Source organism: Hyalella azteca, unplaced genomic scaffold, assembly GCF_000764305.2.
Source record: "Hyalella azteca isolate HAZT.00-mixed unplaced genomic scaffold, Hazt_2.0.2 contig17166, whole genome shotgun sequence".
NCBI classification, from domain to species: domain Eukaryota; kingdom Metazoa; phylum Arthropoda; class Malacostraca; order Amphipoda; family Hyalellidae; genus Hyalella; species Hyalella azteca.
In genome coordinates, this window is record NW_025946961.1 from 195,519 (window position 1) to 213,466 (window position 17,948).

General features: G+C 43.8%; 1 protein-coding gene across 1 annotated transcript in view; it reads right to left on the minus strand.

Annotated features, from left to right (window-relative positions):
• The window catches only part of LOC108671483 (GATOR complex protein Iml1), a 37,663-nt gene extending 26,499 nt beyond the window's left edge, over positions 1-11,164 (minus strand). Inside the window, exons 1-2 of the mRNA XM_047885166.1 lie at positions 11,093-11,164; positions 320-541 (exon numbers count right to left, since the gene is read on the minus strand). Of these exons, the coding sequence (XP_047741122.1) occupies positions 320-407 (88 nt within the window). The 5' untranslated portion in view covers positions 408-541; positions 11,093-11,164. The remainder of the gene's footprint in view (positions 1-319; positions 542-11,092) is intronic.
• Between the last annotated feature and the right edge of the window lie 6,784 nt (positions 11,165-17,948).

The window sequence follows — 17,948 nt, forward strand, 5'->3', positions numbered from 1 at the left end:
AAAATTATATAATTCTTAACCAGTACTGTGTATTATTATTTTTTTATAGTTGGGCAATTCAGTGCTATGGCAATCTAGTATGTATCACACATGGTAGTTGGCATGAAAAATTCTATTTGATTATTTAAAAAATATTCATCACATGATATATTTTTCGTATTTCCATTTTATGTTTGTTATACGTACTTAATTTTATGCTCCAAAAAATTAAGCATGGAATTTACACAGAAAAAAGAAAATCACTTCCAATTCAATAATAAGAATGCAATGTATAATAATGTTAAATTTCAAGATTGAAATTGACTCACACTTTACCCACATTTGTATGATTTTTGATGAAAGATGAGCTTCATAGCCTGACTTTTGCCACTTCCAGCTTCAGATCCTTTTCCTGAAGTGGCAGCCATGTCTTCCTAGCAGTGTTATTTCTTGCATTAATATTATTCTTGACAAAATTGAAATATGTCAACAACAACAATAAAATCTGATATTACCTATGTAGGAAAATAATGTAGCTAATCATGATTATGAACAAAAACTTCTGAAATTGTGGAATGGTCAGTTATTAAGTTATTATTAGGTAAAAACATTAAACTAGATGTACATGATGAAAATAAAAAAAACATGGTATATAGGTAGGTATTATACAATATACAATATAAACCCAGATTCAGAGATGGTATAACTTTTTTACTCTCCAGAGTTTACTCCAGGCGGCATGAAACCATGCGCTCCAAGAGTTTGCCTATGCAGGGTAGGAGGGTGATAGACAGTATCCCATCAACTCTTCCAGAGGGTTTCCTGGTTTTAGTATTAGGAATAATGATAATTCCCTGCTTCCTAGTAGTGTGGGGCCTCACCAACCTCCTGCCCAAAAGCATTTCTCAGAAGGCTAATTAGGAGCAGAGATCTCTTTTTAGTACCTTCACTCAGTAAATTAAGTTTTAACACCTCATTCATGAATTTCCTCAATTTAATTGAAAACTCAGTAAGTGATACACGAATAGTTTCCTCAAGACATTTCTCACTAGAGGCCAGCTCCTCCTTCATATGTCTTCCAAGGTCTGCATGTATGACATATACTGGAATTAGAAAAATTTAAACAAGCCAAGAGAGCCATCACACCAGCATGGCCAAGTCACAGACGAGCCACAGTACATTCTATAGAGCATTTTAAAGATCCATAGTAAGCCACATAGTCAACTGATGCTCCCAAGCCCAGCCTGAAGGCTCCTTTTCCTGAGGTCTGCACTTCTTGTGGCCACCAGGATGCTCTATGTTCCGAAAATTTGGATTTCAACACTCGTAGCCACTCCTCAAAGCATAAAGTTGATCTTGCACAGCAATCATTTGAGTGTGCAAGTAATTCTTGGTAATTCTGTCAGCAATTTTGTTGCCAAGAATCTGGGTGTGACCACAGATCCAGCACATCACTCTATTGAGCTCCTTAGTTTGCATCAATTTCTGAATTTGAAAGACAATCCATCTATAACAGCCACCATAAGTGGAAGAAATCAACAGCAGTGCTGCTTGTGAATCAGACAAGATTAGAACAGGCTTACTCTGGATAGGCACGTCCATGATGGCAAGCTGCACAGCCTTGCATATAGCAAAAAGTTCAGCACCCAGTACAGTGTGCATTGGATTCAGCAGCCACCCAGTGGCTAGTTGGGTTGATAACACATATAGGCCAGCAGAGACAGATCCAGTGGCAGTCCATGATCCATCAGGATAGATCTGTAGATGTTGAGGTTAATAATGCTTCCAGAAGTCTTGAAAGCAATTCTGTGTAAATTGGGGTGGCATTGAGTTGACTGCAGAGTTCAGCAATTCCCCCGCAGGCTGGAGGAAAGATCTACATAGGGTGGAATAGCAGACATTACCGTAGCAATGTTGGAACTCACTGCACAGAAGGTAGGTTTAACTCCTGAAAGCTTTGACATGCTATGACAATGAAAGGTGTGTGCAGAAGGTTCCCCTGGTCCAAAAATCCCAACATAGATGCCACTTGGTCTCCTGCAGGCATGTACATGTACCTGAGAGTCCATTTCATGAATAGGCAAAGAAATCAAGTTGCAAAAGGGGAATAAAAGTTGCAACTTGCAAGGATAACACAGGCATTGTTTGACAAGCATTCAGGTCCCATAATGTATCTGAGTGCCAAGTTCTGAACGGTTTCAAGGTAGTTCACCAAAGACTTTGGAATATTACCAAAATTCGTGGCACCATATTCGTGGTGCCAATGGTGCCCATATTCGTGGTGCCAATGGTGCCCAACCGTGGCACCAGCCACAGTTGGGCCTGAGGGTGTTTGTTGCAAGGGTGTCAAGAAAACACGGAATTGGTCTCCACCTCCCCTAAAACCATCCCAAACCACCTTTTCATTAGACTTCTCCATGTTTTTTATTTAAAAATTTATCGAACAACACAACAAGAAGAACCAGGTATGTACATTGAACAGAGAAGAAAAAGAACAAGTGCAAAACTAAGGCACGGGGGTCTACTCAACCTCAAATAATGGTATGTTCCAGTCTGTCTGTTTTTACCCAGTCTGAAAATCAAGCATAGAATTAATCTGATAAACCTAAGGAGCGCACTAAATCTAACCATAAAATATCAATTACAACACCTTTCATGTGATTACGTTAGTGAATTATTTTAGACAATATGCAGTCTACTTGTAATGCAAACACTGAAATTTAAACTCTTGCTTTAATTATAACTTTGATTTCGCATGTCTTTGCATCTCCGGAGAGGGGGGTTTGCAGGACTCCTAGTAGGAAAATCCTACTTCCTTGTAGGATCATTGAAAGGGACTTCCCACAACAACGAGGCACCCCACTTCACTGAACTAAGTTCTCTAAGCACTTGTAACCTTTTCAAGAAGGCTGTGTGGGTTTGTCTATGTTTCTTGAAGGTAAGACGAGGTGAATCGAAATAAAATCTGAACAACTTCTGGTGTATCACATGAGCTGATGGCTCATGGTTTCTATTGCGGAACCTATTCAGTTGCACAAACTCAGAAATTTCTATATTTTCAGCTCTGGCAAGTACTTTATGCTTCCAACATTAGCGGTAGGATCAATTGGTCCAAAAAACCCCATAACACAAACATCAGAGCCCGGCTGGTAGCAGTGATCAAGGTTTTTGATAAGGTAGAGGCCAGTAGGCAGGTCCAGTACATGGAAAAGGCTGACCTGTATAATAATGGACAACATGGTTTCCAACAAAATCGTTACTGTTTGTCACAGTTACTGGAACACCATCACCACCTTATTGCCTTACTGGAGGAGAGAGCTGGCGTAGATGTAGCATACCTGGACTTTGCTGAAGTCTTTGACAAAGTTGACCATTAGATGCTCTTCAGAAAGTTGACACTTTTGGGGGAGGACGAAATATGTTAGGGTGGATCCAAAACTTCCTTACAAATAGATTACAACCTGTCACAATTGGAAACTCAAAACCCAGAGAAGAAAGAGTGAAAAGTGGTGTGCCACAGGGCTTGGTGCTTGGACCGATCCTCTTCTTCATCCACATTGCTGATGTTAACTCAGAATTTACCCATGCTTCTACATCATCATTTGCGGACAATACAAGAGTGCTGATGAAGATCACAGAGGACAGACAGCAAGAGGTTACAGGATGACTTGTCGACAATCTACGATTGGGCGCTAGTGAACAATATGCAGTTCAACAGCACCAAGTTTAAAGTAATGAGATACAGAGTTGGCACAGAGATCAGGTTGCCACATAGCTACTTGGCATCAGATGGCACAGAAATTGAAGAGAAGCAACTTGTTTGAGATCTTGGAGTGTTGATGTGTACTGAAGCCACATTCGATGACCACATCAAGGAAATAGTTGCATGAGAGACAGAGGATGGGGTGGATCTGGCAGACATTTCAAAAAAGAGAAGCAGCGCCAATGATTACACTCTTCAGAGCCCTAGTACTTCCCAATCTTGAATATACTGATGTCAGCTTTGGGTGCCGCTCAAGGTGGGTGCGGTGTGCAAACTGGAGGCAGCGTATGGTGTGCAGCGGACCTTCATGTACAGGATCAGCAGCATGAGGGAGCTGGGCCTGAATTACTGGGAAAGGCTGAAACACCTGGGACTGTACTCACTGGAGAGGAGAAGAGAGAGGTATATCATACTGTATACTTGGAAGATGATAACTGGACTGGCTCCCAATTTTAAATGGGAGACCTCCAGAATAGTGACACATTACAATGAAAGGAGGGGCAGGCTGAGCAGGATTCCCACATTTAATAACCAAGCCGTGGCCAGATTTGTAAGGGATCACTGTCGGTGATAGGACGGAGGCTCTTTAATGCCATTTAATGGACTCAGCAGAAAGTTTCAGCATCAAGTGTCAATGATTCTTGAAGGTTCTATTAGCTGGGCTTCCAGTTTTGTTCACAGGTAGATCCAGGATGGTGCTCATGCACTACAGGGAAGTCAGACTATTTGTTTGCGTTAAATAGGTGATTGTTGCTCTTATTATTGCATGTTGAATCTTTGTGCGGAAGTTGCCTCCTCCAAGAAGTATTCGAACAGTTTGATGGTGCACACCCATGGCTCGAGTAGTATCAATCAGCACCTGACGCTCCAGGCGGTACCGAAAGCATGCCAGGAGAAAATGCTCCACGGTATCATCCACCCCACAATGCAAGCACATGGGAGAGTCTGCCATGCCAAATCGATAGAGGTACGACCGAACACCAACATGACCCAATTGAAGACAAGTAAGCACCACGGCAGCACGACGAGAACAACTGGCAACCCATGGAACAGGGGACAAATCACCCCGCACGCAAGCAAGATGATGTCCCTTTCCCTCAACAGCCAAAGCAGCAATCCAGTTCAGTTTCCAAGACCTGAGAAAGCAAGAAAGAAGCAAAGCAAGTGTGTCAGAACAAGAGAGACAAAACAAGGCAGAGTGGTCAAGAGTATGACCCATCTTTGCGACAGTGTCAGCTCGCTTGTTCCCAACAATGTCAGCATGGGCCTTGACCCACTGTAGGCACACTGTTTTCCTCTCATTCAGGCCAAGGAGCAGCTGACAAATTTGATATACAAGATCACAAGATGTGTCCATTGGCAAGAGTATGAGTTGCAAGGCTACGAGTGAGTCAGAAAAAATAACCCAGGATAAGGATGCTTCACTTACAACAAGCTTCAAAGCATGTAATATAGCAATCAATTCAGCTGACAGGATGCCATGTCTGGGGTTTAGCCTCCATGCAACTGCTCTGGCTTGTGCTGGTATGTATATACCACATGCTGTAGATGGATTGTCTGTCAATCGTGAGCCATCACAGTAGATTGCCTTGTACCCAGGATAATGTTCCCTAACATGAGCAGAAAAAACAGTGAAGTTGAACACCAGAACCAGAGACAAAGCGGAAATCGAGACAAATGAGATGATCCACACTAATCCAAGGGGGAACAGGATCAAAAGCCGGCAATAACAAACAGGGAGCCCCAGGTCAGTGAGCTGCTGAGGGCCTTGACTGAGTACAGATGCAGCACCCCCACATACAGATGCTGTGGTATGGTCCCCGGCCGGACGGTACTGCAGCCTTATATACGCACTGGCAGTCAAGTATTGCCGTCTTAGGGCCAGTGGGGGTACATGAGCCTCAATACCAAGTGAGATTACTGGTGTAGTCTGGCAAGTGCCAAGAACAAGTCTCAGACAAGCATTCTGGAGAATGTCTAATTTTGATAATTGAGCAGAGGACGCTGTCTGATAAAGGACACTCCCGTAGTCTATCTTAGCCCTGATATAAGCACAGTAAAAAAGATGGAGGAATCGACAGCTGACACCCCAGTTAGGCGATGCTAAGTAGACTCCTGCGTTTGGCATTTTGTTTATTCCGAGACGAGACGAGACGAGACAACAGGCTCTGTCCCGGTTCGCAATAAAAACCGGGACAATTTTCAGCCCTCCGCAGGAATTCCGGGACGATACCGAGACGAGACGAGACATCCCGGTTAAAATAGGCACCTTAAAATTTCCCGGAATTTATAGCCATTTTAACGAGACATAATGAGACGAATCAATTATTGATGTGGTATAAACTTTGGCTTACCATCATACATCTATAAAGAGCTGGGCAGCGCTACTTTGAAATATAGCGGCCGCTACCGCTACATGCTCTAAATGTAGCGGGCGCTACCGCTACCGCTACAATTGCTTAAAGGTAGCGCCGCTACCGCTACCGAAAATGTAGCGGACGCTACATGTAGCGCGCTTCTGCCCACCTCTGGTAACAACTAACATGTTGACACTAGTAACAGGCTGAGGTTGACAACATTACACCGAAAACTTTCGTACAGTTTTATTCTGTAATTTATATTATGTATATATCATGCTGGTTTTTAAATAATATTTAATACTATTAGGTAAAACCTAAAGGCTTTATCTATAAATGTAGCGGTAGCGCTGTAGCGGCAAAACCTCGTATCGCTACTTAAATATGTAGCGGGCGCTACCGCTACAATTGTAGCGCCGCTACCGCTACTGAAAATGTAGTGGCCGCTACATGTAGCGCGCTACTGCCCACCTCTGCATTTATATAATAACTTGAGACGTATCCTTTTACTATTCGTATTGGAGCTCGGCAATTGAAATGATTTTTGCTACGAATACATGTTGTGGTTCATTATGGTAGTTAAACTTGACAGGCAAATACAAATGGACAAATACGTTTTTTTCAAAAGTTGTGTTCTATGATGGTTTGGAGGAGGCCATACTAGCTGTAGCTGGTGACATCGGCTGACTGGACAGACTTTGATTTGCCTCCAGCTCAATCACAGAATCAGATTCATCGATCTTGCCTTAAGCAATCTCCTTCAACAAAAAGTTTGAAAAGAAATATCAACAACATTTTAAAATATAACAAAGTTTAAGTTGGAAAAAATATAATAGTATGATCTTCAAAAAAGAACTCGAAATATCCATGTGTATCCTTTCTACACAACGTAAAACAAGCCCAAGTGTTTGATAACAATTTAGGAAACTGCGCAATTGTGAAGATTTCCTGGAATCCGCCTGCCCTCACCCACTTCCTGCAATTCAACTGCAACGGCCTGCGCCACTGTGCAGTTGAGTTGGCCCACTTCCTGGTCACCCACTCCATCCTTGTCACTGCCATTCAAGAAAGCAAACTAACCGTGACCTCAAACCCCCCCACCTTCCCCAGTTATACCCTGGTCCGCCGTGACAGACCCATAGGTCCTCGTGCCAGTGGTGGCGGTCTCTGTTTCATTGTGAATCACACCATCTCATACTCCCCAGTCCCCTCTGACCACCTGTTCCCAGGCGATTCCACAATGGAACACCAAGCCATCTCTATCTCTATCAATGGTGCACAACTCCACCTCTATAACATCTACATCCCACCACCCACTTCCTGCCCCCCTGGCTTCTCACCCTCCTTGACCCCACTGCTTGAGCTGGACACCCATAACACCATCATTATGGGCGACTTCAAAGCCCACAACCCTGCGTGGTACTCCACTACTCAAGATGACCGCGAGGCTGCCCGAGGCACAGCCTTAATCAACCAAATAGACTCCAGCCAGTACATTCTCCTCAACCAAGACACCCCAACCAGGCTCCTGTCGCAAGGAGCCCCTTCCTCGCCCGACCTCACCCTTATCAGTCCCCATCTGGCCCTGGACGCTGTCTGGACCCCACTCGCCCGCCTCAACTCTGACCATCTTCCCATCTCCATCTCCTTGGATTCTCTGAACCCCCCCAACAACCACCCTACATGCACTTATATTAACTTCCGTCAAGCAGACTGGGAGGGCTATACTGCCAATACAGAGACCGCCTTTAGCGCTGCTGCTCACCCCTCTTCCTGCTCCCAGGCTGAGATCCTCTTTAGAAGGATTCTCACCTTGGCAGCCCGCCGACACATCCCCCATGGATGTAGAAGGGATTTCATTCCCAACCTCCCACCATCTCTCTCATTCAAGAGCATGACAGAACCCGAGCCCTGGACCCCAACCACCCCAGCCTACCGGACCTCAACAACAATATCTCAGCCGCCATTTCCACTCACTCCCACTTAACCTGGATTAAGAAAGTCCAGTCCACCAACTTGCAGAAGAATCCAGCCAAATTCTGGTCACTCCTGCGCTCCCTCTCCGGCAAATTAGCTAGTCAAGCCCCCCAACCAACCCATTTCCTTCAACAACTCTCATGCCACTGCGGACCACATTATAGCCACTTCATTCTGACGCCAATTTACGCTGATTCCCCACCACCAGCGTGACCCCTCCTGCAGGTCCACCTACAGAGGCATCAAGCACCGCAATCCTCTCTCCGACACACCCCCGGCCTTCACTCCAGATCAAACAAGACAGGCAGTTTGGAGCTCGGGTACCTCCACCGCCACCAGCCCGGACTCCCTCACCATCCTCCACCTCCGTCACCTGGGTCCCAGAGGCATCCAGCACCTCACAGAACTTTTCAACCTGTCCCTTGCCAAGGCCAACATCCCTGCCATCTGGAAGTCAGCCACAATCATTGCCATCCCAAAGCCGGGCAAACCCCCGTTCATAAGCTCCTCATACCAACCCATCTCCCTCCTGTGCCCATCTGTAAAGGTGTTGGAGCGTCTGCTCCTCCCCTCTCTCAATGCTGCACTCCCACTGGTGGACTCCCAGCACGGTTTCCGCTCCCTTCACTCCACAACGTCTGCCCTACTTCCTCTAACCCAGGCCATAGCCACAGGCTTCAACCAGCCTTGCCCACCAACCAGGACAATAGCGATGGCCATTGACTTCAGCAAGGCTTTCGACACTGCCTCACGCCCAGCTCCTCTCTCACATTGCCTCCACTCCCCTCCACGCCAATATCACCGACTGGCTGATCTGCTACATCAGAGGCAGGACTGCCAGGTGCTCTTACAACAGCTGCACCTCTTCCCCGCGTCCGGTCCTTGCTGGAGTCCTACAAGGCTCCATCATCTCGCCCGTCCTTTCCAACTCCTAGGTCTCAGACTTCCCCCAGCCCGCCCCTCTAATCGCCAGAACCAGCTGGGGACAGCAGAAGGAAACCCTCCTGGTGACTTTCAAGGCTCTTATAAAGTCCCTTTTCACCTACGCTGCCCCAGTGTGGTTCCCAAACACCTCTCCTTCGACAATCTCCAAGCTGCAAACCATTCAAAACTCTGCCCTCCGCATAGCCACGGGATTTCTTCTAATGGCCTCCGCTTCCCACCTGCACAGCAAAGCTGAGGTCTTACCCATGGCCGAACACCTCTCTCTACTCTGCTTGCAGTTCCTGGCCAGTGCTCTACATCCACACCACCCTAGCTACCCTATTGTCACCCAGACATCAGGGCCCCATTCCATGAAGCACATGCTTCAGTCCCACTTCCTCCCTTCCGTCTCTCACCTGCTGGTAGAGGGATCCCTCCCCCCGACACCTACTCCGCTGCCCTCAGCACCCTGCACAGCTCCGCTGTCTCATCCTACCTGGAATCAGCAGCTCCCAACAAGGTGCTGCTGACCCCTGCCCCCCACTGTCTTGTCCAGCGAGCTTTCCCTCCCCATGGCGGCCAGAAGTGCCCTTTCACAACTCCGCTCTGGCTACTCATCATGGCTCAACTTGTACCTTGCCCGCATTGGTGCAGCCAACAGCCCACTCTGCCCTGAGTGCGGCGCAATAAACCACACCACCCATCACCTCTTCAACTGCCCTTCGCATACCACCTTGCTGACCCCACTGGACCTCTGGTCTAACCCTGGGCCTACTGTGGCTTTCCTCTCGTCGCTCCCATCCTTCGCCGACATCCTTGGAGCGGAACCTCCGCTCTCCCTCCTCCCCCGGAGCTGCCGCCTCTTTGTGGCGCCGCTGAGCAGCGGTCCCAGGCAATTAACAGTAACAAATTACATCAGTGCACAGGCAATGCAAATGTGGCCCTGGCCCCCACTTGAGGCAAGGAGCGTCCATTATCATTCCTAGTACCGGTAACTTGTGCTGTTGTTCATATCTAAGTGGTTGTTGACCAAACCTCAAAACTGGCACATTTACACGCTTATGAGTAAAATATTGAAAGACGGTTTTCTGTGCATTTACTACAAACCCTGAAACCCCCAAGTTGTGCGGTATGTCTTAAATATGTTCAGGTATTGTTGTGTGAGAGACTTGGCTGCTTGTATTGTCGGGCCCCAGACTGGACACAAACTGTTATATCATCAGCATATGCCATATGATAGCACGTTGATAATTGATTCCACCTAGCTGAGGAATATCCATCAACATGAGGTTCAAAAGTAAAGGGCTCAAAACAGCACCCTGCGGTACCCCAGCAGATAATGGGAGGGGGTCCAACCGTCCGACAGGATTCTATTGACCTGTACACAAGCAGTGTAAGATGTCAAATATGCATGCAGCCAACGTGCCAATGGAGTAGCACTGTAGCAGCAGTATGCACAAGCAGCACCACCAATTCCAGCCGTTGCCAATTTATAAAGCAGACCATCTATCCAAACCTTGTCAAAAGCAGATTGCAAATCTATATAGGTACATGACTAAACACACCTCAGGGCCCAGGGGCAGTCAGGGCTCAGAAGCGACTTGAGCCAAACAAATATCTTTCTCTAACCGAAGCAGAACATCCATAGTGCTATTATCTGCTATACCTATGTGGCTACGTCAAAATGATCTACACTGGCTTGGGGAGCATGGTGGCAAAGCAGATAATTTTTTAGCCTCTTCCTCAAGTTCATTTTTGAGTGTGATAAGTAGACCAGCAAGAGCAAAGTATCATGGATACCATCATACCACCAGCATTATCATAAGAAATTGGTTGAAATCTTGAGTAAATGAGGAAACTAAAAATGAACTGATTCTAAAAAATCTCTGGTTTGTCACTAATCTCGCTATGTATAATCATAATGGGGGAGAGAAGGGACATACTGTCAACCAAATAGTCATAGGTACTCCAAGCGAGCAGCGACAAGACGTTCTAATAATTTACCAAGACAGGACAGCAGCGCCATATGGCTTGACTGGAGTTATAGACTTATAGTCACGCTGAGATTGCAAGGCAATGGAACACGTCTTACCTTGATCACAGTTCAAACGAGACTGTGTGCATTTGACGGATGACGGTCACCCCCATCAAGTTTCCAACCACTTTTCAGGCATGCCGCAAATCAAGCGCGAAAAGTCCATGTTTTCCGCACGTGCGGATGTATTGACAGTTAACAACATCGGAACGGAGAAAGTCAGTTGCGTTCGTGGCGAAAGCACGTGTGTAATTATCGTTCCTTGAAATAACCGGCGAATTTTGAAGCTATAGATATTCAGATTTATTTGTAATCCCTTGCTCAAACCTACAATTAATACATTCAGACGCAACTGGCTCTCTCCCTCTGGCCTCTGAGCCTCTGAGGTTTGCCAGTCTGCTTTGAATTTTTTGAATTTTTATTTTTTTTTTTTTTTATTTTATTAGTTTTTTTCTATTTGTTCAATTTTTTTTTCTTTTTCTTTCTCTTTTTTTTATTTATTTTTTTTTTACTATTTTTTTCTTCCTCTTTTCTTCTTCCCTTTTATTTACTCCCTCTTTGTTAATTTGTTGCTGTTTGTTTTCGTTTATTGGGCAAGTTGAACTCTTCCGACATGAGTGATCCCAGCTGCCTTGCTGGCGCAGGGTTTGGTCCTCCTGAAATTAGTGGAAGCGCAGAAGATGGTGGTAAGGAAAATGAAATGATAAGTGATTGTCTGGATGATGAGGTTGTTGCTTCTGATGGTTTAGTGGAAGAATCTGAAACTGACTGTGGAAGCATCATTGAAGCAACTCCTAATCCTATGGAGGCACAGATTGTTGGACGAAAGCGCAGAAATAGAGAAAAGAGCTCATCAAGTGAGAGCCTTCAGAGGGGAAACGTGAAGCGTCCTGCAGTGCAAAACAATAGAATTCAACAGAGTGGCTCTGCAAAGGGCATCAGCATGACAAAAGTCAAGGCGGTCAAGCTTCCAACCAATGCTACCCTGCAAAGTTCTGGGGGTGGAAGAACAATACTGATCAGACCTCAGGGTCCAAATGCTGTGACATTTCTCAAAGATCCTATTGGACTTGCACAGGGAATCAAAAGCTCACCTTTTGAGGAACTTTGCTTGTGCACTTGCTGAAATGATGTTCCTCAGAGCAGACCAGACATCGAATCTTGCATGTGCATCCTTTTGCTGAGTGTCCAAATCTTTGACAGTGAAAGCACTGTAATGGAGGAAATTCATAAGCATGAATTGAGTAGGACAAGTAGCCAATTTTCATTCTTGTTGGCAATTCATGGCCCTCAAAAACAACTCGAACAGAGGTTGATGGTACTCTGTTCCCATCCACTGACTTGCAAAGCCTCTCCATCTTCACAAACTTGCTTGAGCTGCATGTATCCACTCGTCCTGCTAAGGTGCTGATGTCAGATTGGATGTCAATGGGGCCTATAACTCCATAGCAAAATCTGCCCCGATTAGGCTGGGTGCATGTAACAGGCCAAGTACCCAGCTGAGTCATCTGCAAAAGTGAATTGATAGCTGCCTCACAGTATTCGGCAAGTTCCACTGCAACTAATCCTTTGCGTCGATTTACACGTACTGACGTACATCCTTAATGTGCATGGCATTGAATGGTGGTGCTTCCAAGGCTATGCATAGCTGTTCTGGTGAAATCAGCATCCTCTTGGCATCCTCACTTGCAGGCCTAATCAATACCACTCTTGAATTATCGTGATCTGCTGCATTTCTGCTTTCCTGTATGTAAGTAGGTGTTCTCTGGTTTTCAGAACCTTCAACAGCTTCCGCAAATCTGCACTGTACATTTGGGCGCTTACGTAAACCATTACCATCTGCCATAATTTCCTCACCAGACTGCATGGAACCTTTACGCTTCTTCCCAGTACTGGCAGTAGTGTTCGGTGCAGCATTTCCATTCAATGATAGAGTCGAATCATTGTTCAAAAATTCCACCTCACAGAAATGCTGGATCTGGGAATCAGTGGGCATGTGCTTTTTCTGAAGCTGTATGTCCAGCACACCTGGATCTATAAGATCGGCTGACTCAGGATTTCCAGCCATATGGCTTGACTGGAGTTATAGTCACACTGAGATTGCAAGGCAATGGAACACGTCTTACCTTGATCACAGTTCAAACGAGACTCGGAAAGATCGGGTTCCAATAGGCCGGACCCCTTGCAAAATCAAGTCACGAAAAGTGAAAGAATCGGCAACAGGTCAAGCCAATTTCTTCAGTGCCGCCTGTGCCGGTAGGCGGTAAGTCTAGGTATTCTAGTGTTTTTAGTAAAGAAATTCATTGGAAGTATAAGATAATAATATTCCTTACAAAGAAACCACTCACCCGTAAAATATAAACCCGTCAAATTCTGTATGGCTCGTTCAGGCAAGATTGCAGAAACAAGTCGAAACATCGAGATTGGTCATTAGCTCACTTTTCCCCGGGGAAAACAAGTCCTCGGTGGCGATGCTAGAGGAGCTGGAGTCCGAGAAGCGCACGTACAGATAAGCGAGAACAGGCTTTTCGTAGGAGCACAAGAGGTCAATATTTTCGGTAACGTGTCTCAATGCGAATTGCATCAAGTGAGGTGTGGGTTGAATTAAAATGAAAATAGGCAGCCGTAAGAAGTTTGCTGTAATCATACGGACGATAGATTTCAATTTTCTCTGTTCACTTTGCTTTGTAAATCTCATTTATGAAGTCACTTTTTTGGCTTTTGATGGAGAACAGGCATGTCAGAAGCATCGCTTGAGTAAATTATTTTTTAGGAATAAATTAATGAAGGTCTATTTTTACAATTTTAACGTTAACACATTCTTCAACCTAATTTTTAACGAAAAATTCATGGTTGACGCAGGTTGTGTTGCTGTTTGGTGATTATTGGAGCTTCGAAGATGTGTCCTTGTAGCTCCACAAGTGTAGGGGAATTTGTTGCAGATGTAGCCACAGCAACTGTGGGCAATGATAGCTAACCAAAATGTTCAAATTAAGGGTGTATATTTTACTATCATCAATCAGGGAATTTTTTTGCTGAAGGCAGTACAGGAGTCAGTATATTTCAAAACCGCATAATAATGAAAATAAAACAAGTGTTACTCTACTATACTGAAAGTGGTACAGAGAACAAACAAATTTAAAAGCTATTGTAACCCAGTTAATATCTATTCTAGAGGATGCCCTACCATGTGCCACATACGAGAACCAATCAGCTAGTCGAGGGTCCAGCGTTTGACGCAGGTTAATATTGTTCCGACCGTTGAAGGGAGAGTTGTGCTATACCGAACTCCTGATAACATCAGCCGGTTGCGATCGGCTGGCATGTCATCACGAAACGTTAAATAACTAATGTATGTAACTGCCCTGTCTCGATCCGAGGTGTTGAGCTGGAGGAGGTACTTGTGTGAAACCATTGTGCGTGAGCTATCGACATATATAGGCTATCCGTCAATTGTGGACGTGATAAGTAATAAGGAGAAACTTCTTAAAAACTAGAGGTACAAAGTTTTATTGGGATCATCAAAAATATCAAGCCTAATTGTCTCGAGTACCATTAGTCCCCTACAGACTAGACATGCTAACAGGTGTACAACCGTACATCATCAAGCCCTTTTTACGCGACACACCTAAATCATGATACAAAACGTACGAATAGGTCATTGCGAAATCATTATACAAAAGCAAGAGCAAGGACATACCTAAGTAACAATACAAAACGCACAGATAACCCACTGCGAAATAATTATGCAAAAAACAAGAGTAACCAATTGCGTTGAGATGCTTAATTCCGCAGTTGAAAATTTGGTTTCCAGGTCCATGTACGGCATGCAATAGCTCCCAGATTATACGAACTAGGTTTCCTCCTCATGTGAATTTTATTCGTATCAAATCTTCCATCACAGTGGGAATTTCAATGAGCTTTACTAGAAGGGCTCAGAACCTAGAGATAGAAATTGAATCTGGTGCCGACGCCCTCCATGAATAACCATTAAATGCACAAAATAGGTATAATATTCTAATAGAGCTCGGCCACAAAATTACAAATCGATCGGGAGATGTATTCCAATGCATTTTAACACGTTGGAAATTGCAAAACGAACTGAATAGAATTTCAACTATTCATCATATAAGAATAGGTCATCTTTAGGTCATGTATCGTATCACAAGCTCCAGAGGCTTACCCGCCACTCAAAGAGTTCATAAAAGGCTCCGCTGCGGCGACCTAATAACCATAGTAACGATATTCGACAATATACAGTGGGGGGAAATAAATATTCGTACACTTGAAAAATCGTATTGTAATGTATGTAAGTACACAAACTGAACAGGAGAAGTGATTTATATTATGTATAGAGGCGCATTGTATTCAAAAATAGCATCAATAGAAATTAAATCTCAATGCAATAAAAATTAAAGCATTAATTTTTGTTGCATTGAGATTTAATTTCTATTGATGCTATTTTTGAATACAATGCGCCTCTATACATAATATAAATCACTTCTCCTGTTCAGTTTGTGTACTTCCATACATTAAAATACGATTTTTCAAGTGTACGAATATTTATTTCCCCCCACTGTATATTAATAAAATTACTGACTAAGTTCGCGAAATTCACGCGATATGAGATTGCAGTCACTCCCAACGCTGATCATTAAAAAAAGCCAGTGCTAATGCAGCGCATCGTACTTGTCACCAGCGTGAACCTGAACAACGAGAGAAGGAAGTATGTCGCGGCTACAACACTTGTTTCTGATCAATGATTAAAGCTCAGGGCTTCTTACCGCAATTATTCTGGGATCACTCACCTTCAAAATAATTTGTTATCGCCATCTCCCGGGCATGTTTGACTTCACCAGATATGATTGGTGTCTTTAGGTGAGGGTGGTGCCCCCCTGGGGTGTTTGGTGCTCCCAGGTGTGGTTATTGCTCCTGCCCCAGGGTGGTTGGTGCGTCAAGACACGCTTTGTGCCCCTTAAGTGTATTTGGTGCCTCAATGTGTGGCTGGTACTCCCATTAGTGGTTGGTGCTCTCAGATATGGTTGGTGCCGCCCGGTGTGGTGAGTGCCTCGAGGCATTGTTTACCCCCATTACTGTGGGTCTGGTCTAGTGTGGTCTTCTCTCTGGAGTGGTCTCCACACAGGCGTGGTCTCCATCCTGGCGCAGTCTCCACCCTGTTGTGGTTTCCATCCTGGTATTCTCTTCTCTTTGGCGTAGTCTCTTCCTTGGCGTGTTCTCCTCCTTGACGAGGTCTGCGGTTGCCCACAAATCTCGGTTGCACACGAAGTGTGCACAAAATCACTCGCACAAGTCCCAAATCACTCGCACGAAGTCCCTGAAGATGGTGCTACAATCTCAAACTCTGTCTTGCAATTCGACTTCGATAATATTCAGACATTCTATAGAACTCTACACAGCCAAGCGCTCTACAATTCAAAGAAAATATTGACGTAAAAGAGCAGCAGCTAAAAAATCTCTTGTTAAATTGCAATTATGTGATGGGTAGCAGGAACGGAACAGATATATATAGATTTAGAATGATATAAGGGCACATTTGAATAAATGCATGTATTATGGAAGTAGCAAATAGTGATTAAATTGGCTTTCGAGAAGTTCTTTTTCAATTATCCTTTTGTTAACCAGTTACATTTTATAGTTTTTCTGTCTTAAATTTTAATAACCCCGCACCAATAGAATAATTAATTCAAGAAAGTTATATTCAATTAATAATTATAGTACTTATTCCATTATAATTAGAACTCGATAAAAATTTTATGACTTTGTAGGCTTCATTGAAAATTAATGCGTTTTGAAATTAATTTGGCGAAGCTTGTGCTAGAATATATGAGGAACACATTTAGAAAATAACAAATTTATCGCTATTATATCAATCTACACAATCCTATGAAAAGTTCAATCAAAATCGGGGAAAAAACTTCAATAGTGAACAAACTTATGGCCGGAATCTTCAAACTAGACATACAGTGGGGGGAAATAAATATTCGTACACTTGAAAAATCGTATTTTAATGTATGTAAGTACACAAACTTAACAGGAAAAGTGATTTAAATTATGTATAGAGACGCATAGTATTCAAAAATACTATCAAAAGAAATTAAATCTCAATGCAACAAAAAACAATGCAACATGCTCACTTTTCGGGTGATAAAAGTATTCGTACAAAACAATAAATCCGCATTATTTTAATTTAATACTTGGTTGAATACCCTTTATTCAGCTCAACAGATACCAGTCTATTTCTATACGTCTCGACCAATGATTTGCAGATGCTGACTGGTATTTTATACCATTCTTCTTGGCACACCACCTTAAGATTCTCAATGTTTGTTGGGGACCTTTTCTTAATTTGAATCTTCAAATACCGCCACAAATTTTCAATCGGATTTAAGTCCGGCGACTGGCATGGCCATTCCATAACGTGTACATTTCTATCAGAGATCGTCTTTGGTTTTCAACGCTGTCACGGGTCTTGAAGCGTCCAATGAACGAAGCAACTGTACTAAAAGGAACATTCAAGTGGCTAGCAATCTTCCTAAAACTTTCTCCTTCCTTCCAACGCGATAGAATTAGTTGTTTTTGGGAACTTGTTAGTTATTTACCTTTAGCCATTTTTGAGACCTTCTTGTACTACGGGCAGTTGCAGAATGATCTGGTAGTTGCAAAATACGTTAACTATGGTTACTGATTACATTACTGGAACGTGCTACATGTTTCTAGTACATTCTGGAATGTTCTGGTGTGAAATATTAGTCAAAAGTTGTACGAATACTTTTTTGACCCGAAGAAGTTAACATGTTGCATTAATTTTTGTTGCATTGAGATTTAATTTCTATTGATGCTATTTTTGAATACAATGCGCCTCTATACATAATATAAATCACTTCTCCTGTTC